General features: G+C 41.3%; 1 protein-coding gene across 1 annotated transcript; it reads right to left on the bottom strand.

Moving 5' to 3' along the window:
• Nucleotides 1–18,383: 18,383 nt before the first annotated feature.
• Nucleotides 18,384–19,313, bottom strand: LOC132654075 (vomeronasal type-1 receptor 44-like). Its single transcript, XM_060383347.1, has one exon. The coding sequence runs from the start codon at nucleotides 19,311–19,313 to the stop codon at nucleotides 18,384–18,386; it is 930 nt and encodes a 309-aa protein (XP_060239330.1).
• Between the last annotated feature and the right edge of the window lie 4,362 nt (nucleotides 19,314–23,675).

Here is a 23,675-nt window from a genome sequence, read left to right as displayed (position 1 = left end):
CAGGCACAAACACTGGACCCCGCACAGTGCTGCAGCACAACCTGCTCCCCAGCACCCAGGGGAGCCTCAGGAGAGACTTGGCTTTGCTGCTAAGAGCTGTGACCTCCCTCCCAGTGTGCTCATTGCCTCAGTGACAGGAGAGGGGGGTCAGTTCCTGTCCATCTCTTCACATAGGTTCATGTAAAGATGAGCTTTGGGATAAGTCTGGAAATGAAATAAAGACAGCAGGACAGGGTGAGGGGGTTCAGTTCTCTAAAGTTTCCTCAAAGAAAAAGATTCAGGTTTTTCTCTCATAAAAAAATTGCACAGAGTATATGGGGGAGAACATAGAGAAAAGACAAAACATGCAACCAGCTCTTCTCAGGATTCCTGATCTCGGTGAGACTGGGAAGGGAATCTGCCATTGTCACTGTGCATTAATAGTTAGTGTCCTGGAAACCTCATCATCATAGCCATTTTCTGACACCTCCTACCAGGCCAGCAGAGGCTAAGGGCCGACACCACTAATTTGTGATCTCTGAAATTGAGCTGAGAAGAATAGAGGCCATGAGCAAACACTAGAAGGCACATTGCAGTCCTGTGGTGCCTTCCTCTGTGGAATGAGATTTTGAATCTGCAGCCTCTATTACTTACACAGACATTGGAAGTTTTTATACTTCACAGCACAGAAGATGTTACATCAAAATAGTTCTGTGCACACCAAAGTTACAGATACACAAGTGAGGAAAGTGAGCTCTCCGGACCTTTCACTTCCCTGATAATTTATCCTAGGAATAGGTAAATCAGTAAAAGAAATGTAACTAAACAGCTTATCCAGGTATACAGTGTGAGTTACTTAGTTCACAAGAATGAACATGAATTCTATAGTAATTTGAAAGTCTATAAATTAAGGAAATGAGTATGTTGGGAAGAAAATGTTCTTGTTGCCCATGCAGAACACAGTCCCTTTTGGTGTTGGTCTGTCAGAGCTCAGCATCTCCTCTGTAGCTGCTGAAAACCCCTTTTTAGCCTCCTCCTCCCACAGCCTGCCTGGGTTCCTACCACCTTCTGAATTTGCTCTTGGATGCAGAGCACTTACCCAGATTGACATGGCAGGGGAGGACTGTTCGCCTGAGGAGATCCTGCACAGCTTAGGTGAAGGGAGAATTTAAGGCCTCTTTGTGAAATGTTATTTCTGTGTCTGTAGAAGTTATCACGTTCCTGCTGGGGTAATGGAAACCTGGCATCCCAGTGAAGCATCTTCTCTGCCTGTTGATCTTACTTCCTGTGTCCTGATAACAGCCATCTGGGGAGGGCTGAGAACAAACTTTATCTGTGCTCCCTTCCCACACCTGGGGGAGTGATCAGAAAGTTTGCACCAAATTGACAACAGTATCTTTTCTCACTTTACGCTTTAGGCTTAATTTTGAGCAGTTTCTCCATTGTACTGCCTCTCTTTTGAGATGCAGAATTCTTAGTCCTCTAATGATTTGCATGCCCACTTGAGGGTCCTCCTTCTACAGTGTGTGACTACAGCCTCTTCCCAGGTCAGTCTTCCCATGGAGCACCTGTTTTGTTGATGTATTTTCTAGTCTATCCAAACTCCTAGTTGCAGGATTTTAGCTGTGAGTGAAATCTGAAGGTGAATTATGAAAGAAATCATATGCAATGTAGAGAGCTCAAGGCAGAGCTGGAGAGCCAGAGTGACCACAGGCAGATGGGACCCAGCTGAGGCCAGAACAAGCTGAGCTCTAAAGTCTGAATAAAGGGATGACTCCAGAGGTGGAGCCAGGAGGATTCATGGCTACCCTGGCTACAATGATGTTCTCATTTACAAAAAGGAAACAAGTATAAGGTTCTCAGGTAGGTGATTTAGATTTAGGACATTAGAATTAGAAGAGCAGCCTTTAAAAATACAAACCTCCTGTCTTATGTCAACAATTGAATATAAATATAGATGGAAACAAGATTCTAGCGAAAACTGGAAATTCAGAGATATTGAATGTCCTTTTATTTTAGTCAGGGTCTCCCAATGTAGCCGTGGTTGGCCTGAAACTCATTATATACACCAGGCTTGCCTTGAACTCACAGAGCTCTGCTGACTTCTGCCCCTGCCCACAAACTAAGTGCTGGCACTAAAGGCATGTGCCCACACATTTGGACCTGTTCATGGGTTCACAAGTTTGTTTTAACTATTAATTTCTCCCCATTTTCTCCATCTTTATGTATCTGTAAATATTCCCTCCCTTAGAGTCATTCACAACATTCAATTTTGCTAGCATATAGCCTGTCATCCGCATTTCTGACCAACCCAGTATGTATAAAGGACAAGTGATCTTTTCCTCCATCTGCCCTGCCTACATTACCTAGTTCTTAAGTCATTTCTTTAAATGATCCTAAAGGCTAACTTATGAGATCTACACATGGACAGTGACATCACTGCTCATGGGTATGAGTGTGCTTTGATATGTAACATCTCCCCAAATTGCTCTTTTCAGTTACTGAATAACAAATGAAACTGTAATTAGTATAGAAAAGCCCACCTGAGTTAGAGGCTTGCATTTGATTTCACTTTATAAGTAATCAGGATACTGCAAGCTCCCACTTTTGATGGCATTAATTGAGGTCCAAGCTGTGTTATGTTGCATGTCTTATTCTGCATTTAAATTTAGGAGGTTTTGTCTACCTCTGTCTCGGTGTCTCTGCCTGTCTCTCTGTTTACTGTCAGTCTGCTGTCTGTCTGTCTCTCTCTGGTGTGTGTGTGTGTGTATTCATGATATCCAAAACAAAGAGGCCAGCACCCAATTGTAAATTTACTTTTAAATATAATAACCCAGGCCAAGCATTCACACATGGCCTCCTAGCACTGCCACAGGTTCCCCTTCAATGGAAAAAATTGTGAAGGAAAAATTGGAAAGATGGAGTACACGGTAGAAAGATGAAAGAGAAAGTGAAGTGGATTGGTATACACACTGTAGAAAAGGGTGGAAATGGAGACTTAATGGCAGTGAGGAACAGACATCCATGAGGAGGCCAAGGTGAGGTCCTGCTGAAACTGGGGTCTTTTTCTATGTCTGTAGCTTAAGTTACCAACAAAGGCCAAGTGGATGACATGGTTAGGGCTGCCACTGAAGACCATGAGATTGTCTGAAGGATGTGCTGCTGAGGAAGAGATAATGATGTACAAATTTTAGTGGGTATATCCTATATTATATGTCTATATATACCCTGAGTGAGTATATGCCCTGTGTGTCTTTCTGCTTCTGGGACAGCTCATTCAGGATGATCCTTTCCAGGTCCCAAATTTACCTGCAAATTTCATGATTTCCTTATTTTTCATTGCTGAATATTATTCCATTGTGTAGATGTACCACAATTTCTGTATCCATTCTTCCGTTGAGGGACATCTGGGTTGTTTCCAGCTTCTGGCTATTACAAATAAAGCTGCTACAAACATGGTTGAGCAAATGTCCTTATTGTGTGCTTGAGCCTCTTTTGGATATATGCCTAGGAGTGGTATGGCTGGATCTTGAGGAAGTGCTATTCCTAGTTGTCTGAGAAAGCACCACATGGATTTCTAGAGTGGTTGTACAAGGTTACATTCCCACCAGCAGTGAAGGAGGGTTTCCCTTTCTCCACAACTCTTCCAGCATGTGTTGTCACTTGAGTTTTTGATCTTGGCCATTTTAATGAGTGAAAGGTGAAATTTCAGGGTCATTTTGACTTGCATCTCCCTGATGGCTAAGGAGGTTTTGCATTTCTGTAAGTGTTTCTCTGCCATTCAATATTCCTCCATAGAGAATTCTCTGTTTAGCTCTGTTCCCCATTTTTCAATTGGATTACTTGGTTTGTTGCTTTTCAGCTTCTTTAGTTCTTTATATATACTGGATATTAGCCCTCTGACAGATAAAGGGTTGGGGAAGATTCTTTTCCTATCTGTAGGTATTCATTTTGTTTTGATGACAGTGTCCTTTGCTTTACAGAAGCTTTTCAGTTTCATGAGGTCCCATGTATTGATTGTTGCTCTTAGAGCCTGTGCTGTTAGTGTTCTGTTAAGGAAGTTTTCTCCTGTACCAATGAAGTCTAGGCTCTTCCCAACTTTTTCTTCTAACTGATTTAATGGTTTTATGTTGGGCTCTTTATTCCACTTGGACTTTAATTTTGTGCAGGGTGATAAGTATGGATGTATTTGCATTTTTATACATGTAGACATCCAGTTAGACCAGCAACATTTGTTGAAGATGCTATCTTTTTTCCATTGTATGGTTTTGGCATCTTTGTCAAAGATCAGGTGTCTATAAGTGTGTGGGATTATTTCTGGGTCCTCTGTTCAGTTCCATTGATCCACCATTCTGTTTCTATGCCAATAACACACAGTTGTATTATTACTGTTGCTCTAATGTACAGCTTAAGATCAGGGATGCAGATACCTCCAGATGATCTTTTATTGTAGAGGATTGTTTTAGCAATTCTGGGTTTCTTGACATTCCATATGAATTTGAGAATTTTTATTTCAAGGTCTATAAAGAATTGTGTTGGTAATTTGATGGGAATTGCATTAAATCTGTAGATTGCTTCTGGTAAGATGGCCATTTTTACTATGTTATTCCTGCCAAGCCATGAGCATGGGAGATCTTTCTATCTTCTGATATCTTCTTCTAATTCTTTCTTCAGAGGCTGGATTTTTTTTCAAACAAGTCTTTGACTTGCTTGGTTAAGTACAAGTTCCCTTTTGTCATTTGTGGCTGTTGTAAAGGGTGTTGTTTCCCTAATTTCTTTCTCAGCCCTTTTGTCTTTTGTATACAGTAAGGCTTCTGATTTTTTTGAGTTGATTTTGTATCTGGCCACATTGCTGAAGGTGTTTATCAGCTGTAGAAGTTCTCTGGTAGAATTTTTGGGGTTACTCAGGTATATTATCATATCATCTGCAAAAAGTGATAATTTGACATATTCCCTTCCAATTTGAATCCCCTTGATCTCCTTCAACTGTTTTATTGCTCTCGCAAGGACATGCAGCACTATGTTGAATTGATATGGAGAGAGTGAGCAGTCTTGCCCTGTCCCTGATTTCAGTGAGATTGCTTTAAGTTTCTCTCCGTTCAGTTTGATGTTGGCTATAGGCTTCCTGTATATTGACTTTACTATGTTTAGGTATGTGCCTTGTATCCCTGATCTCTCCAATACTTTAAACATGAATGGATATTGGATTTTGTCAAATGCTTTTGCAGCATCTAAGGAGATTATCATGTGGTCTTTTTCTTTCAGTTTGTTAATATGGTGGATCACATTGAGGGATTTCTATATACTGAATCACCCCTGCATACCTGGGATGAAGCCTACTTGGTCATAGTGGATAATATCTTTGATGTGTTCTTGTATTCAATTTGCAAGTATTTTTTTTAATATTTTGCATCAATGTCTATAACCAAGATTGCCCTGAAATTCTGTCTTTGTTGGGTCTTTGCAGGGTTTAGGTACCAAGGTGACTGCGGCTTCATAGAATGAGTTGGGTAGTGTTCCTTCTGTTTCTATTTTGTGGAATAGTTTGAGAGGATTTGGTGTTAACTCTTCTTTGAATGTCTGGTAGAATTCTGCGCTGAAACTACCTGGTCCTGGGCTTTTTTTGAATGGGAGATTCTTGATGACTGCTTCTATTTCCTTAGGGGATGTAGGACTATTTATCTGATTTATCTGGTCTTGATTCAGCTTTGGTAAGTGGAACGATCAAGAAAATTGTCCATTTCATTTAAATTTTCAAATTTTGTGGCATATACACTTTTGAGGCAAGTCCTAATAATTGTTTGGATTTCCTCAGTGTCTCTAGTTATGTCCTCCTTTTCATTTCTGATTTTGTTGATTTGGATGGTGTCTCTCTGCCTTTTAGTTAGCTTGACTAATGGTTTGTCTATCTTGTTGATTTTCTCAAAGAACCAGCTTTTGGTTTTATTGATTCTTTGAATTGTATTATGTGTTTATAATTGATTGATTTCAGCCCTGAGTTTGATTATTTCCAGCCATCTACTCCCTTTTGGTGTGTCTGCTTCTTCTTTTTCTAGGGCTTTTAGGTGAGCCATTAAGTGGCTTGAATGAGCTGTCTCAATTTTCTTCTTGAAAGCACTTAGTGCTATGAACTTTCCTCTTAGCACTGCTTTCATTGTGTCCTACAAGTTTGGGTATGTTGTGGCTTCATATTCTTTTAATTCTAGGAAGACTTTAATTTCTTTATTTCTTCCCTGACCCAGCTGTCATTTAGTAGCAACTTGTCCAGTTTCCGTGTGTGTGTAGGCTTTTTGCTATTTCTGTTGTTGTTGAGGTCCAGCTGTATTCTATAGTGATCAGAGAGGATACAAGGAATTATTTCAATCTTCTTGTATATGTTGAGTCTTGCTTTGTGGCCAACCGTATGGTCTATATTGGAGAAGGTTCCATGGGGTGCTGAGAAGAAGGTAAATTCTTTTGTGTTTGGGTGTAAGGCTCTGTAACAGTCTGTTAGGTCCATTTGATTCATGACATCTGTTAGAGTTATTGTTTCTTTGTTTAATTTCTGTTTTGTTGACCTGTCCTTTGTTGAGAGTGGGGTGTTAAAGTCTTCCATGATTAATGTGTGGGGATCTTTTTGTGGTTTAAGTTTTATCGTTCTTTCTTTTACAAATGTGGGTGCTGTTGTATTTGCGGCATAGAAGTTCAGGATTGTGATGTCTTCTTGGTGGAATTTTCCACTGATGAGCAGGAAGTGTCCTTCTTCATCTCTTTTTATTAATTTTGGTTGAAAGCCTATTTTATCAGACATTTGAATGGCTACTCCTGCTTGCTTCTTGGGTCCATTTGCTTGGAAAGCCGTCTTCTACCCCATTACCCTCAGGTAATGTCTATCTTTCTGACTTAGGTGTGTTTCTTGTTAGCAACAGATTGCTGGGTCTTGTTTACACATCCATTCTTTTAGTGTGTGTTTTTTATTGGAGAATTGAGTCCGTTGATGTTGAGAGAGATTAATGACCAATCGCTGTTAGATCCTTTGATTTTGATGTTGACTGTGGTCAGAAGTTTATGTGCTTGGTGGCTTTTTGTTTTACTGTAATGAGGTTAATTATTTCCTTGAAATAATTCTTTTTGAAAAATTTTTCTTGAGAGTAGCTAGTTTTCTTGGGTTGAATTTTTTCTTCTAGTGTCTTCTGTAATGCTGGATTTGTGTGTAGGCATTGTTGAAATTTGTTTTTGCCATTGAATATCTTGTTTTCTCCCTCTATTAGGACTGAGCATTTTGCTAGGTATAGTAGACTGGGCTGACATCTGTGTTCTCTTAGGGCCTGCATGATATTCATCCAGGCCCTTCTGGCTTCCATAGTCTCTTGAGAAGTCAGGTGTAATTCTGATGGGCTTGCCATTATATGTTACTTGGCCTTTTTCACTTGCAGCTTTTAGTATTTTTTTCTTTGTTCTGTATACTTACTGTTTTGACTATTATGTGGAGGGAGGATTTTCTTTTCTGGTCTAATTTATTGGGTGTTCTGTAGGCCTCTTGTATTCTTATTGGCCTCTCCTTTAAGTTGGGGAAATTTTCTTCAGTGATTTTGTTTAAAATATTCTCTGGGCCTTGGAAGAGGAAATCTTTTTTTTTTTTCCTCTATTCTTATTATTCTTAGGTTTAGTGTTTTTATGTTGTCTTGAATTTCTTGGACGGTGTGTGTCAGGAATTTTTAAATTTAACATTTTCTTTGACAGATACATCGATTTCTTCCATTGTATCGTCCACACCTGAGATTCTTTCTTCCATCTCTTGTAGTCTATTGGTTATGCTTACCTCTGTAGTTCCTGTTTACTTCCCTAAGTTCTTTCTCTCCACAATTTCCTCCATTTGTGTTTTCTTTAATTTTTCCTATTCTATCTTCAGATCTTGAGCCATTTTGTGGATTTCCTTCACCTGTCTGACTTTGTATTTCCTGTTTTTCCTTCAATTCCTTCAGCTCTTTGTTTGAATAATCCTCTTTTATTAGTTTCAGTGATTTAAGTATTTCCTCTCTAAAGGCCACAAACTGTTTCCCTGCAACTTCCTGTATTTCTTTACGGATGGCCATAATCTGTTTGGTTTTTTTCTTTATCTTCCTCTATTTTTTTACAGATGGCCGTAAGCTTTTTGAATTTATCTTTCTCTAGGTCTTTACGCATTTTATTTGTTTCCTCTGTTATCCTCTTTTTGAGAATAGATGTTAGGTCATTTTCTTGAATTTCAATTATGCTTGGGAGTCCAGGGTTACTTGCCCCTCGATAACTGGTTTCTGGAGATGTCATATTGCTCTGGCTTTTGTTGGTTAAGCTTTTATACTGGCCTCTACCCATTATGTTAGGTATTGGGTGTTAGTTTCTGATGGTTCCTGGAATCCTGTAGTGCAGAAAATTCCCTTGGCAGAAAGATGGTTTTTCCTGAAGGAAGCCTCCTCAGCTTTTTGGGTATGGTCACTGTATGGCCGATGCTTTTCAGGAGTTGCCACAGCTCACCTCAGACACACAGAACTGAGTGGTTAGTGTAGTCCTTGTTAGTCCAGAGGGCTCTCCTCTCACCCAGTGAAGTCCTGGAGACAGCTTCCCTGCTTCTGGGTTTCTTGCTGTAAATTTAGTGAGCTGCTGCTGTAACTGGGTGTCCAGTGGTTTGGTCAATTTTGTTCTGGATAGATGGTTGCCCCTTGGAGCATCTGGGGGTTGATCTCAAAGATCCCAGGATTCTGTAGGTCTAAGGTTGGAGCTTTGTGCCCCAGTACCCAAACTGTAATCTGTGGCAGATAAGTACTGCTCTCCTGAGAGCAGCAGGCTAGCTGGTACACAGCAGGTCCCTGGGTTGGGCCAGTCTGCAGGACCTTTTCCAGGGATATATTTGGTGGCCTATGTCTGCCCCCTTTGCTTGCTTCCCTGTGGGAGATTTCTCCCCACAGGGACTCCAAGTCTCTGGTGCCCTGGAGTGCACAGTTCTGTCTGTGATTAATAGCTGGCACACAGCAGGATTTTGGGCTGGCGGCACACAGGTCGGCTGGTCTGTGGGACCTTTTCCAGGGATATACTGGGTGGCCTAAGTCTATCCCTGTTTGCTTTCTTCCCTGTGGGGTTTTCTCCTGAAAGAGACTCCCAGTCTCTGGTGCCCTGAGGCGCTCAACTCTGTCTGTTTTGGAGAGCTGGGTGTGCAGCAGTCTCTGTGGTCTCTGCTACAGCCCAGCTCAATGATGGTGGCTCGGATACACCATTCTGCAAGACCTTTTCCAGGAAAAGACTGGGTGACCCAAGGCCAATCCCGTTTCCTTCCTTCCCTGTGGGTTTTTCTCCCGACTGGGACTCCCAGACTCTGGTGTTTTTGTGATAGTTACCCATTTTAAATTTAACCTTAAGAATAAACAACCTAAACAAAGTGACTAGATAAAACTCAATCTTGAACTCAACTATAATCTTTAGCATAACTTTAAATCTGCACTTTTTAAACTAAAATCAAAGCAAAACTTTTTATTAAACATATTTTTAAAGGAGCTAGCAAATCTTATTAATCCTATCACATTGTATTAAAACTTAACAGCAAAAAATTAAAGGACAAAAGTTTTATTTAGCATTAAACAGAGAACTAAACTTAGCCTGCAGGCCTCAGCAAAAAAGGCCTATTCTGGCCATACCAAATCTATAGGCTAAAAAGAAACAGCATTTAATCATTTATTTAGTTACTGGCAGTCAGGCATAAATTTTATATAATGGTTAACAATGATCTGAATATAACCCTGCTTAACCCTGGGCTAACATGGAACTGTTGTCCTTTTTGTCCTGTAAAAGAGCATAAGCAAACATTTTGCATTGAAGAATCTCCAGCCTTTTTAAATGAAGAACAACTTATTTTATAGGGTTTTTTGACATGATATATTGTAATTGCAGTTTTTGTTTAATTGGCTTAAACAGCATGGCTTGGTTTTACTTTGCAAAATTAATAAAATAAACACCAAGGTCTTTTGACCTCCCCCAAAGGGATGAGAAACTTTTTTAAGTTTTTTTGTTAGACTGTCCAAGGATTATTATTTTAAAATACCCGATAAATTTTAAAATGTTTTATAGAATTTAAGTCTGATGGTCCAGGACGAAACTCAGAGGTGTTTAAACTGTCTCATGTCAAAAAATATTAATATCGTCAGTCAGTTTTTAAAATATCGTCAGTTTAAGTCCGCAGATAAACATATACACATATACATTCCAGAAGGAGTAGGGTCCACATGACCTTCACTTCACACAGAATAACGTCCCAGCGACCCTCTCTCCTGGTCCTAAAAGGAGTAGAGCCATTACAGGGCCTTTCCCAGGGAACTGGGACGTCCCCCAGATTCCCTTGACCAGATTGGAAACTCTCCCACAACTTGCAAGCAAACTGAAACCAGAAACCAAAACAGACAGCTGGCAAACAAACAAACAAACAAACAAACAAAAAACACAGAGACAAAGACAATAACAACTGCGGTACCTACTTTTTAAACATTTAAATATTTTCTTTAAAACTTGTTTTTGTAATATTAAAACAAAACATCCTCTTTAAGAGTGAATTTATAGAGCATAACATAACCATGATTTCAAAAGTCAGAACTAGATTTAAAACTCAGAATTTATCAGTGCACACAACTTAATCTTTAAAACTAGAAGTGGCTCCATCCCTCCGGCCACTGTCTGAGAGTCAACACTGACTGAAGCCCATGGGAGAAGAGATGAGAGGAGGAAGGTGTCAGGGTGAAGTGCAGCTCATCTCTGCAGCTGGTGGAGGCTGGTCTTCGGCTGATTCTGAGAGTGTGAGCCTTCCCATCCACCTAGTTCTCTGCAAGCCATCCAAGCCTAGCAACTGGTAGGGGAGAGGGAAGGAGATTTGTAGTGTCCCTGTTTTTCCTGCTCACTGAGCAACAGCCCTGTATTCTGTTCCTGACAGACTGGAGGCCTTTTTTCTTTGTTAGGGCTAGGGGGAGGTGGGCACAGGAGGCCAGTCTGAAGTATGAGAATTGGCAGCTTTATTTTTTCCCTTCTGACTCTGTTTTATACTCATTATCTAGAGCTTGTCTCCTAAATTATTTTCTGCTCTCAAATTACACAAATCTGTTTGAGCTCCTTTATGAACATTTGAAATAACCTTAGAAGTACTTTTTTCTGCCTGTTTGGCTGCTATAATGTTTTAAGTAACTCTTTAGCTTGTGAGATTCCTTTTTGTTTACCCTTACTCCTCCTGTCTTGAAGGACTCCTTGAGATCCTGTAAGAATAAGTCATGCTGACTCAATTTTTGTCCTATAATTCGTCATTCTGACTTAAATGGATCAGACCCACAGATGGGCAGTCCTGTGGAGATCTCAATGCATTACCTTCAATCACTTCCCATGTGGAAGCACGAGATCTTATGTAGGGGTGTGGGCACACAAAGAAAGACATTCAATTTGATTCCCATGCCTCAACCCCATGTTGGGTGCCAAGTGTGTTCTGTCCAGCAGGAGTTCAATGTGTTCCTAAGGAGGGGCGAAAAGAATGGGTTGGGAAAGAGATAAAAGAGGGAGAGCAAGTCTATAATCTGATCCAACTCTCTTATATTTGAAAAATTTCACACAACTTTATAGGGAGAAGGCAGGAAGGGAAAATGTCTCAGCAAAATAGTTTACAAAACATAACTGGGTGATTAATGATGATGCAGAATACCACAAGAATGTTTACTAAAAGAGGTACTACAAGAATGTCAGCTAAGATATCTCAAATTGTCTAGCCTGACAAACAGATGTCTCATAAGTTCCAGAAACATAAATCTCTCACCCACAACCTTGTTGCAGCGGTCTGTGACTTTCTACTAGCTGGCATTGGCTCCCAGCACCCAAATTTTTACCAGAGAACTCCTCCACATGATAAACATGTTCAGCAAAGTGGCTGTATACTCGATGAACTCAAAACAATAGTAGCCCCTGCTTTACACAAACAATAAACGGGCTGACAAGGAAGGTAGGAAAACAACACTTCACAATAGCCATAAACAGTACAAACTATCTTGGTGTAACTCTAACCAAACTAGTGAAAGACCTGTGTGACAAGAACTTCAAGTCTCTGAATAAAGAAATTGAAGAATATATCAGAAGATGGAAAAGATCTCCCATGCTCATGGATCTGTGGATAAGAGCACCGTTTGAGTAAGCACAAGGTAAGAATTTGGATCTTCAACACCACATTTTGAAAAATACTGTTCTGGGAGCTGGGGAGAAGGCTCAGCAATTAAGAACACTTACTGCTCTTGCTGAGATACCAGGATGATTCCCTGGTATCTACATGCAGCAGTTTACAACTGCTGCCTCCAGCTCCTATTTTCACCTCTGTAGACAGCTGAACACAGGACTGAACACACACATGTAATTAAAAATAAAATAAAAATCTATACACAAACTAATCTGAAACACATATTTTAACCCTGGTATATAGCATGTTATTCTTGTGGAATACTTATTTTTTTAAACATTTTAGTTCATCAAAAGAAAAAGGAAAGTAACAGAAGACACACACACAGAGAGAGAGAGAGAGAACCTTGATCCTTACATGTATTTCCTTGTCAAGCTCCCATGCACTGTATTTCATCACCTGTAAAGGGAGGTGTTGTTGGCATACTTTTTTAGTCTATTTTATTTATTGGGGTTTCTTACATCTCTTTCTTCCCTCTCCACCCCAATCCCTTCTAACACCCTGACCTCAGGTAGGAGAGAAAGAAGGCTAGAGGAGAGAGGAGACATAGTTCCCTTTACCTACTTCCTACTGGTTAGGGTAACTGGGTGCCTTAGGGCAAGTCCAATCTTCATTTCAGGATATCTCCAACTTGTTGTCAAACTGCATCAACAGCAAACAGGAGAAGCAGGAGAAAGCAGCAACAGATTTCTTCTTCCTTGGAGCCTCATACACACACACAACTATTTCTCTCCTGTGCCTGGCATTTACTCTCTCTTCAGAGTCTTCAACATTAAAATATTTGTAACTGGCAAAGATCATGCTCCTCTCAGAGCCTGCATGAGGCAAATAGTCTGTTGCTTGGACAATGTAGAGCAGCCCAACATTCCACACCTGGGATTAAAACAAAACTCTGCTTACATAACATAACTGAGTTTCTTCTTTGCAGCCCACTTTCTCTGTCCTTCCAAAGACTTCAGCTTAGCAGGGCAACAGGGTTAGAGGCCCCTGTTCTGCACAGAGCAAGGAAGCCATGACTGTAGACACCGTGTCATCCTTCAGTTGCCTGAATTGTGGATAGCCTGAGATCCATAGGACTCAAACTCATGACCAGTGATCAGCACAACAGGGATGTGAACTTGTGACCTGGAGGGAAATAAAGAGTGCAATGGAAAGAAGCAAACCTTTTGCAGACCTAGTGCATGCTGGGTGACTGTGGCACTGAGGGTGCACTACATCCAGGGAGGAGAAAAAGTTTCCTCCTCTACAACATGGACTCAGCCTTCCCATTTCCTAATGCTGAGAAAATGTGTGCAGAGCATGGTTTATGTCAGGGCTGAGCAGCACCTGTCCACCCTGTGCTTATGAATCCATGGGCTTGATTTCGCCACCATCACACAGCACAGCTTTACCATGGGATCATCAGTCTTGCCCCATGCTGTGAGGCACTGCAAAATGCACAGGGTGGCTCAGGAGGGGAACTGCTCCTGTCTCTTGCAATTGGTGTAGAATGAGGTGGAATTTAACAGTGTGGCCTGTGTGTTGCACAGCTCTTCCTGGAAAGCCAGAGGTATACTAGAGAGATGGATGGTGTCTCAGGAAAGGATACTATATCCAAGCAGATGCTAGCTTTGAATCCAGAAATGCCATGAAGTAAATGAACTGCAAAAATATTATGGGCAAAATCATGTCCAATGTTTGAACTAAGGAATGGCAGATATTTCTAGAAAATGAGCTGGAATTATCCCTCTTGGGTTTGTTTGTTTGTTCTGTAATTGAAATTATTTTAGCCTTGCCAGGGCTCAAATCTGCAGCCTCGATGTTTATATACACCTTCAGAAACAGAAATAGATCAGCATTCTTTTAAAATGAAGAGAAAAAGCTGGGAGAGCTTGGTCATAGACATAGCAGCTGTCCTTGCTGGGAAACTCAGGAGGGCTGCAGAAGTACCTGCCTTTCTGCCCCTTTCCATGATGCAGTCACAGCTGAGACTGACTTTCTTCCTAACTGGCTTTATCCTCGTGATACCATACCCTATAAGCTACAAGAGCAAAAGAGGAAGGTTCGAGCTGATTTGACTGTAAAAAGATGCCAGGGCTTTTTGTGGAAAAATATATGAAAACCAAGCACAGAGCAAAGGACAGGAACAAAGGCTCCTCTGAAGGAAGAGAGACCATGAACTCCCATTAGCAGAGAAATTGATGGGGATATTTATTTCAATTAACAGAACACAAAGAGCTCTGGAACTTATCAGGTCCTGGTGCCTCAAGGTCCAGGGAGGACATCACATTCACTGTTCAATGGTTGGTGGCCTGCAGCCTCATCTCCATGGACCCTCTGCTGACATGACTTAACTTATAAAGTGTGGGGCAGGACAAACAGCACAGTTTGTAATTTCTGAAGCCAAATTAGGAGACAAAGATGCAGTGAGAAAATTCTGGTAGATACTTTGTAGCAATGTGAAGGTATCCTCTAGGAGATGAAATTGGGGGTGGGTCTCTCTTCTGAAGATCCTGAAATTATTTTGATTTCTCAAACTACAGAAGTCCCTTATAACACTTGCATTTGCCATATGTCAACCACAGATGCAAACACTATTTATGATTAAAAATTGAAATGAAAACATCAGTTCTCTCATGGTACATTTGTAAAAGCACCTCGGTAACATGAATGCCAACACAGCTGGTCAACAGGAGTCATCAAATTCAAAAAAAGAAATTAAGGTGTAAAGTTGATGCTATGTAACCTGGAGGTTCTAAGTCAAAGAAACAAGTTTTCTAAGATGAAATCCCCTCATTTTTCAGAACACAGTCCCCTGTGCTGAGGGGATGCCAGGGCTCAGGTCTCCTCTGCAGATGCTGAAACCCCCTGTATCATTCGCGCTCCTCCTCCCACAGTCTGCCTGGGACCCGACCACCTTCTGACTCTGAACTTGGGTACAGAGCTCTTACCCAGATGGACGTGACAGGGCAAGACTCTATACCGGTAGAGACCTGCACACTCTTGGTGCCTTTAATGCATCTCTGCAGTCTGTAATTTTAATGCCTGTCTACAACAAGAGGCCCCTTGGGAACCACACACATGGCATCCCTGGTGAAAATCTTTGCCTCCCTCTTGGTTTTATTGTGTTGCATTCTAGGTAACTGCACACCAGAGGGGGGGGGACGAGGAGAGCTGGGCTCAAACTTTTCTCATAAATTCCCATCACTCATCTGCCAGAAGAATGAAAGGGTCACATCATACAAGCAACCCAACTTTGCTTATTCTTAATGTCAGCTTTAATTGGTCTCTACCTGTTTCATCATTTTTCAAATCTCTCGGCATGAAGATGAGGGGCTGTGGGTGTGTTCCCACAAGGTGCCTGTGGCTGAGGGTACTCTGTCCAGTGCTGTGGGTGAGAAATGTCCATATCTTTCCCCCAAGCTCAAAATGTTTGCCACTCCCTCAGACAGTCAGTGAGGGTGGTGTTCTGATGTGCAGTTACACATTTCATTGGAGCATTTATGCTCTTAACCCAGAATCAAGAAGTAAGATTAATCCTTTCCCGTGTATATTTTCCTTCTGTTTATTTTGGGATTTTTTTTCTGAGTCAGGGTTTCTCTGCATAGCCCTGGCTGGCCTGGAACCTGATCTGTAGACTAGGCTGGCCTTGAACTCAGAGATTCCCCTGCCTCTGCCATCTGAGTGCTAGGATTAAATGCATACACCTCCACCACTCATCTTATTTTGGATTTTAAAAAAAAATAATATGTTATTCTTATACTTATTTTTTGCTTTGTGACTGTTGTGTGCTAGTCTGGACTCACTCCTGTAGCTCAGGTGGACCTTGAACTCACTATCCTGTTTCGACTTCAGGGTTACAGACTTGAGCCACCAGGCAAACCTCTGCTCGTGGGTTTATACAACTTACAGTTGTGTGGTTTCTTTCTCCTCCTCCAAGTCATTGATGTGTGAAATATTCTCTCATTTCACTTGTTAAATTCCCTTCCTTTTTGTTAATGTTCTGAAGAGTTTAAGTTAGCCTGGGTGACTCCATTTTGAAATAAGGATCCATCATGACTGGGAGCTGATCTTAGGTACCAAGAAATGTCACATAATATGCACCCGGCAGAAACAAGGTTATCTCTCTAAGCAATGGCAACCAGGAAATATCACAGAATAAATGTTTAGTAAAAAAATAAAGACAAATTCCCTGGCATTTGTGATTATGTAAACGATCACCTCTCCTCTGTGGCTTTTACCCAATTCTGTAAAGTCAAGGCATGAATCCTCCTGCTTTCTATCATGGAAACATGAACCCCCTGTTTGCTGTCATGGAAACCCCCTTCTTACAGTCTTTTCCATTAAAAACTCACTCAGGGCTTAGGGTCCCACTTCTCTACTGCTGTGTCAGTGAGACTTGGGTCCCAGTCCAGACTTGAGTTGGATTGCTCTCGTCATAAAGCTCTCATGCTCTTGCATCAAGTTGTCTCTTGGAGGTATCTGAGGATCCTGTGATCCTTGCATTACAATACAGCCTGTTTGAGGTTCTAGGCCTTACTCAAAGTGTAGACAGAACATGGAATAGATCTTCTTTGATATTTCTCTTTCCAGCAACCAGGTTCCAGTTATTTTTTTTTAGATTTTATGTAAGTGTCAACACTGAAATTACTGAATTCCAGGTCAGGTGGGGTTCATGTTTGTGACATTCCCTTGCTTTGAGTGACAGATAACAGTTTTCCTGTGTGAAGTACGCCTCTAAGTGTGTGTTCTTCTCTGTAATGTATGCCCCTGGGTGTGTTCAGCTGTGTAAATTTTTCGTTGTATGTACCGTTGTGTGAAGTGTTTCTTTCTGATTGTGTTCAGCAGTGTTCATTGTGCCTCTGAGAGTGTTCAGCAGTGTGAATTATGCCGCTGATTGTGTTTGGTTGTGTGAAGTCTTCCTGTGAGTGTGCTCAGCTGTGTGACATGTGTGACTGAGTCTGTGTTCCATCACATGAAGGGTGCTCTGAGGAGGTATCTGATTAGTCTCCAATAAGCAGGCACGCTGCAAGCCCTCAGTTCCCTGGAGTAGATCAATAGTACAGCTGAGTAACTATCTGTGACTAGTTTACTATTTACATTTGGCTATGATATTTTGAGCACAGATAAAGCACTTTGTTTATGGTCTCTATTCCTTTGACAACCCTAAGCTTCGTCTTTCATAAGTAACTCATCAAGTTTGTGGAGTGTGTCTGACTGGAATGGCAGACATTCGTGATGGTCTTCATGTTCTCACTAGCATTTCTTGGCACAGGGAGGCCATGACCTGATTCCACATCCTGACACCCCTAGATTAGACAGTGGCTGCTCCTACCTTTGACTTTTTTAAATTTGGCCATAGGAGCACGATTATGCAAATGACATTATGGTTCTCTGCATATCATTTTAGCTCTGTGTATTTGTGTGTGTGTTCTGCATCCTGTGATAATTTATTCTCAAAACAATGTTTCCTTGTGTATTTTTCCAAATATAAACAATTGAGGCATTCATTTATTGAAAATGCCATAGTTGCCACATATTTAAAGTAATGGTTGTGCCAGAGAGTTGGCTCAGCACATAAGTAAACTGTTTTCTAGAAGACTCAAGTTCAATTACCAACACTCACACTTGGCTGGCCCACAACTGCCTATAAGTCTAGCTCTAACAGTAATTGACACATCTGGGCTCCAAGAGCATCTGCACTCAAGTGCACACACACACACACACACACACAGTTAAAACTTAAATCATTGTTCAAAAAATTAAAAATAAACTATGCATGGTGACACACACCTTTGTTCCCAGCACTCAGGGAGGCAGAGGCAGGTGGATCTCTGTGAGTTTGAGGTCAGCCTGATCTACAAAGAAAGCCCAGAAGAGCCAGGGCCACACAGAGAAACTGTGCTTCAAATTCCTAAATAAATAAATAAATAAATAATAAAAAGTAATGTGCTAATGAAGGTCAGATGAAAGACATCTCACAGATCTTTGTGGAAAACCAATTGAGAAAGATAAACCTCATGTGATATCTGAGTGGAAATGCAGTTTAATCTTCTTTTACATACTTGCCATCCATAAACAGAGTAAACAGATGTAATGGGAAAAGGATGTTTTCACATATCAGTTTAAACCTTGGAATGTTCCTACTATGTCATGATCATAGCTCTGATGACAACATATTGGACTGTATTAAGGGATCATACCCATTCCTGAATAATCACATATTTACTTTCCTGTCCCACACTGACCTCAAAAATTTAATTATATGCTTTTCAGTGCAAATAAACACAAGGGGACTGACTGTGGCATAGCTATGGGACACAAGAATATGAATAAAGTAGAATAGTAAGCCATCTTTGAACTTCATTCTTGATTGCAAGATAACAGTCTCCAAAATGCAGAGAAACACAAAGAAGCTCATGAGCAGCAGGATGGTCCGGGTGGCCCTTTGCTCTAGAGATGCTTTTGGAGACAGGCTGGTGCTGTGAAGATGCCAGGCCTGCTTCATGTGTCTGTACAAGAGAGCCACCATGTACCCACTGGAGAGGACCATGAGACTGATAAGAAAGGCTTCCCTGAAGAAAAACAATGTGGAAAATGTGCTTTGTCTGGAGTAACTCAGGGGTAGAAGTGAGCAAGACTGAGTAACATACATAAAATTATCTGAGGTTGAATTGGAGACGGCGCTATTTGATACCAAGAGGTAACTGCTAAAAGACATGTAGAGAACACAAAGAAAAAGGGCACAGGAGATGTGATGGAGAGATTTATGTTTAAACTTGTGTAAACAGCAGCTTCTAGGGCTGAGGATGATGGTCCAGAGGACATTCAGCAGACAGGCAGCACAAAGGGAGAGGCCCCTCGAGAACCTGTGCACATAGATAAGGGATTGGCATGTGGAGGGGTCCCACCTCCCCTGAGACATAAACATGTCTGCAGCTATGAGTCCCATAGTTAGCAGCATCAGTAGTTGGGTCAGGGTCAAGAAACCAATGGCGAGATCAATGGGTTTAGGCCTGTGCGCACCAATGAGCATGCAGAGATGGAAGACGAAAAGGATGCTGTTGGCTGAGATCCCAACACTCATTTCAGAGAACAAGGTGATTTTAATGTTTGTGTTAGTGTGGAGTATGCTGGCCTTATTCATTGTGTGTGTATTTGCAAGTATCAAAAGTCTGAGGAGAAAAGAGAAAACTCTTCATTACAATTACTGCTAATGAAGCATTACCCACCAACACTGAGCTGGCAACAAGATGTCAATTCATCCCAATTATAACTTGTCTAATTGGAACTCAGCACCAGCTCACAACTCCTTGAGACGATCCCCATAGTCCTCACTGTCCCCACTGTCCTGATGCTTCTCAAACAAAACTGAACTCTGCAGACCATAGTGGGGCTGTCTCAGAATACAAACTTTCTGGTACATTAAACATTTTCAGAAGTTATAAAAAAATTTCCTCTCCTGGTCCACATGTTTGGTTTATTAAGGGGTAATAGCTGCATCTCACTTGATTGTCAGACACACATGCACAGGATCGTTTATCTCAGTGCCCTCTTCCCTGCTGGTCAAGTATTCATTCACCTTCTTTTTCATTCATTCATTATTCATTCATTTTCTTTGTTTCTTTCTCTTCTTCTCTCTCCCCTTTGTCCCCCTTACCTCTGAGTCCTCCTCCTCCTATTCTCTCTCTCTTTCTCTCTCTGTCTCTTTGTCTCTCTGTCTCTCTCTCTCTTTTCAGTTTTTCTCAGGGTTTCTCTATGTAGTCCTGGTTGTCCTGGAACTCACTTTGTAAACAAAGCTGGCCTAGTACTCGGAGATCCTCCTGCCTTTGCCTCCTGAGTGCTGGGATTCAAAGCATGCACCACCACTGCCCAGCCAAATGTTCTTAATAAATCTCCAGAACAAATAATTACCAGTTTGGACCCTGAATTGAATCCTACTGACTATCTGCCATTCATCGACGTGTGACCATAAGCACTCAGAAGATGAGCTCCAGTCAGCAACTCTGGAGCATATGCACAGTCATGGAGACCCTAGGTGTGAAGATGCTACATACACACCAAGAATGGAACTGTTTCTAGCACAGAGTGATCTCTGTACAGGTCACCTGCTGGTTTTCTCATGCAGTGGCCTGGGAGACAGAATGCAGCTCTGTGAATGACTGATCAGCTCCTTCCCTGCATGAAACAGAAAAGAAAAAAATTACCCGAAAATCTAGAATGATGGAGACAAGTTCACTTTCCAGAGAGTTTGAAATCTTGGTCTTTCTCTGAACTCTGGTAAGTGACTCTGCCTCCAACCTATGAATTTAATCTCCAGCCATGAGATCCAGTATGGTCTGAGTTCAGGGTGAGCATACTCCTTTTTTTCCCCTCTTTTGACAGGTAAAATCAGGGTAGTAAACAAAACTACAATTACAATAGACTTAGGGCCATCTCATTCTAAGGTCATAAGTAAATGAAAAGTGTTCACCCAGTCTTGAGGGATGGGCTCAACAAGAGTCTTAAGTCTCCATTGCCTTCAAGGTGTAGGGGACTTGGCCAGACTTCAGGGATGTAGGAAATTCAGTGGGCATTTTATGTAGAGCTCATCATTTCCTTTAATGACGATTAAATACACACAAAGTATATAATATTGTAAAAAGTTTCCCAAATAAACATTAATGAATTATCAACTGAAAATCAAGGGTGTGAGATGAAATAACTTTATAGCTTTTCAGAACATATTGCACTGTAATACAGTATACTGACAAGAAGCAAAAATGTTTTCAATGATCTAAGTATTTGTTCTTATATCCACAGATGAGTGTAACCCCCACTTCTCAAAAACAAAACTTCTCTTTGCAGCAGAATGAGATCAGTACAGAAAACCACAGCTGATCAAGATGTAGAGTTGTGGATCCTAGTCTTGGTGGACCCATCTACCAAAGAACTCCTGTAAGCAAGGCTCAGAGAACATTGCTTCTGAAGATGGCATGGAGAGATTGAAAGCAGGGGTTAGGGAATTCACTGTGAGATTGTGTCTCTCAGTAGAGTTAAGGAGCTACAGCAATAACCTTACCCACATGAGTGCCTAAACACGAGCTAAACATGGACAACAACACTTAGACATGCCAAGTTACAGGAAAACCACTGCTCAGCCCTTCTCAAAGAACTACAGGAAACTAAGGAATGCCAAGAGCAGGAGCAACAGTCTTCTCCAGGGAAGAGCACACCAACTGGTAGTCCAAAATGAAATTATCAGCCCTGAAAACATGCAAACACGTCACATTATACAGACTGAGCAGGTCACAGTTATGCATCTGAGACTACATATGTATATAATAACAATTAAAGAAAAGAGGCCGTGAACATGAAGGACAGCACAGGGAAGATTTTTGGATGTGTTTTGAGAGAGGAATGGGAAAGGACATATTATATATTTACATAATAAGCTTAAAAATCAATGAAATACTTATAAAATGAGGGAATAAGGAAAATGTTAAAATTCATAATTGCTTGATAAGAATGAATAATTCAGAGCTGAAATTGATACTTGATAAAAACAATAATTTGAGTTTCCTCACATAAAAATTCTATAACAGCAACACAAAATGCTAGTTCTTCAAAAGATTGGTGGCCACCAGGCACAGAGAGTCATGATTAAGCTCTTCAGATTTTTCTTTCTGTGAATCTGTGGAGTTCCTCATAATGCCCTTGCTCCTCCCTGACCTCAGTCTCAATGAAGAGAAGTCAGCGGTGATGACAAGGAAGGAACAGGAAAGAAAAGAAAGAGGAGGAGGAAATTCAGTTCCATCAAGAGGTGACATAAAATAACAGTTTAAGGCACACAGCCAATATGGTTGTGTCTGTGCCATGATAACCCCAGAAAAATAAACAGTAATCAAGCCTTCAGGACAAAGAGTAGCTGTGCACACTGGTGCTCAACCTGAACGTCAGCTTGTGACCTGTGTGCACCCATAATGGTAGCCATGGGTTTAATACACACATTTCGTGGAGGAGAAAGTACACATTGGTAAGATTTCAAAAGTTTAAAAAACTTGAAATGTATGCATTCACTAACAGCTACTAACAAAATAATCCTAATATATGTTTATCTCTTACCATTTTTATGAAAGGAAAGGTTTTTATGTTCCAATAAATACAAAAACACATAAATACATACACACACAAACATGAGAGAATGAGAGGAGAAGAGAGAGGGGAAGATGGAGGAGGAGAGGGAGAAGGAAAGGGTGAGGAATTGAGTCTTACAAAGATATCACATTGTCAACCCAGGGAGAGGGTTGTCAACCTCTGTAGAGTTCGGTGCAGGCTGTGCTATTTTTAGGGTGACTTCAGTAACTACAGCCCTGAAAAACATAAATCACTTAGGGAAGCCAGGCCTTCTCAGGAGCCAGGAATCTTCAGCCATATTCATGGCATCATGGCTTCAGGAGATCATTGCTTTGAAGGCACTGCAGAACCATGTTAGTGTGGAGGAGAAAGTTCACAGTTGCTTCCTCTCTGCAGAAAAAGCTGAGTAGAATGACTCAATGTCATGTGTCACTGTGAGCACCAGCTTGTCTGGAGTGAGACAAACAACAGCCTTAAGCCACCTGCCAGCTCCTGTCTTTGCAGCCCCCTCAACTCTGCCTATGTGAAGGTCTGTAGGAAATTCTGGGCTAATGCATCATTTGTATACAAAACATTATGGTGACTAAAAGCCCTTCGTAGAAAAATTGCTGTCTTCCCAGATGGTAGTCCTCACATGAATGCCTACTAGCCCATCACAGGAGATCAGAGAACATGACAGCCACTTCCTGCCATCAGAAAAGTTATGTAAGAGAAAGCCTTTTGCTCAACAGCTCAGGCTTCAACAGCCGCCTATGTCCTTGAGATTCAATTGCACTGTGCCCTAAAATTACCTTTTTTAGCATGGTCTATCACATTTCCTGCAGAAAGAATTGGTGTTCTGTACACAGAGAAAGGACCCGGATTGGTGAAATAAATTCCCTGTGAAGAGGCCACATTGGGGACAAGAAAGGAAAGGCTTAGAGGGTAGAACAGGAGAACATAATACACCTGGAGCAAGAAATATCCACAAGAATCCTGAACATTCCCTGTTAAAGCAGCTGTGAGGGCTTCAGCTTCTCAGGGCAACAAGGTTAGAGACCCTGTTCTGCATGGAGTCAGGAAGCCACAACTGTAAACACTGTGTCATCCCTCAGTTACCTGAATCATGGACAGCCTGAGATCCATGACATCATCAAACAGGCCTCAGACAGGTGACCAGTGTTCAGCACAGCAGTGGCCTGAGCTTGTGACCTGGAGTGAAATAGAAAGTGGAAAGGAGAAAGGAAGCCCTTCTGCAGAGGTCACTGCATGCTGAGTGCTTATGGCCCTGTGGGTGCACTGTAGCCAGGGAGGAGAAAGGAAGGGAATGATGTTTGTGTCCTCCTCTACAACTTGGGTACGGCCTGCCCATTCCCGGAAGCTGAGAGGCTGGGTAAAGAGCATGTCTATGTCT

The sequence above is a fragment of the Meriones unguiculatus genome, chromosome 5 (genome assembly GCF_030254825.1).
Source record: "Meriones unguiculatus strain TT.TT164.6M chromosome 5, Bangor_MerUng_6.1, whole genome shotgun sequence".
Lineage (NCBI taxonomy): Eukaryota > Metazoa > Chordata > Mammalia > Rodentia > Muridae > Meriones > Meriones unguiculatus.
Note: the sequence above shows the minus strand (reverse complement) of the source record. Positions and strands in the feature narration are given on the sequence as shown.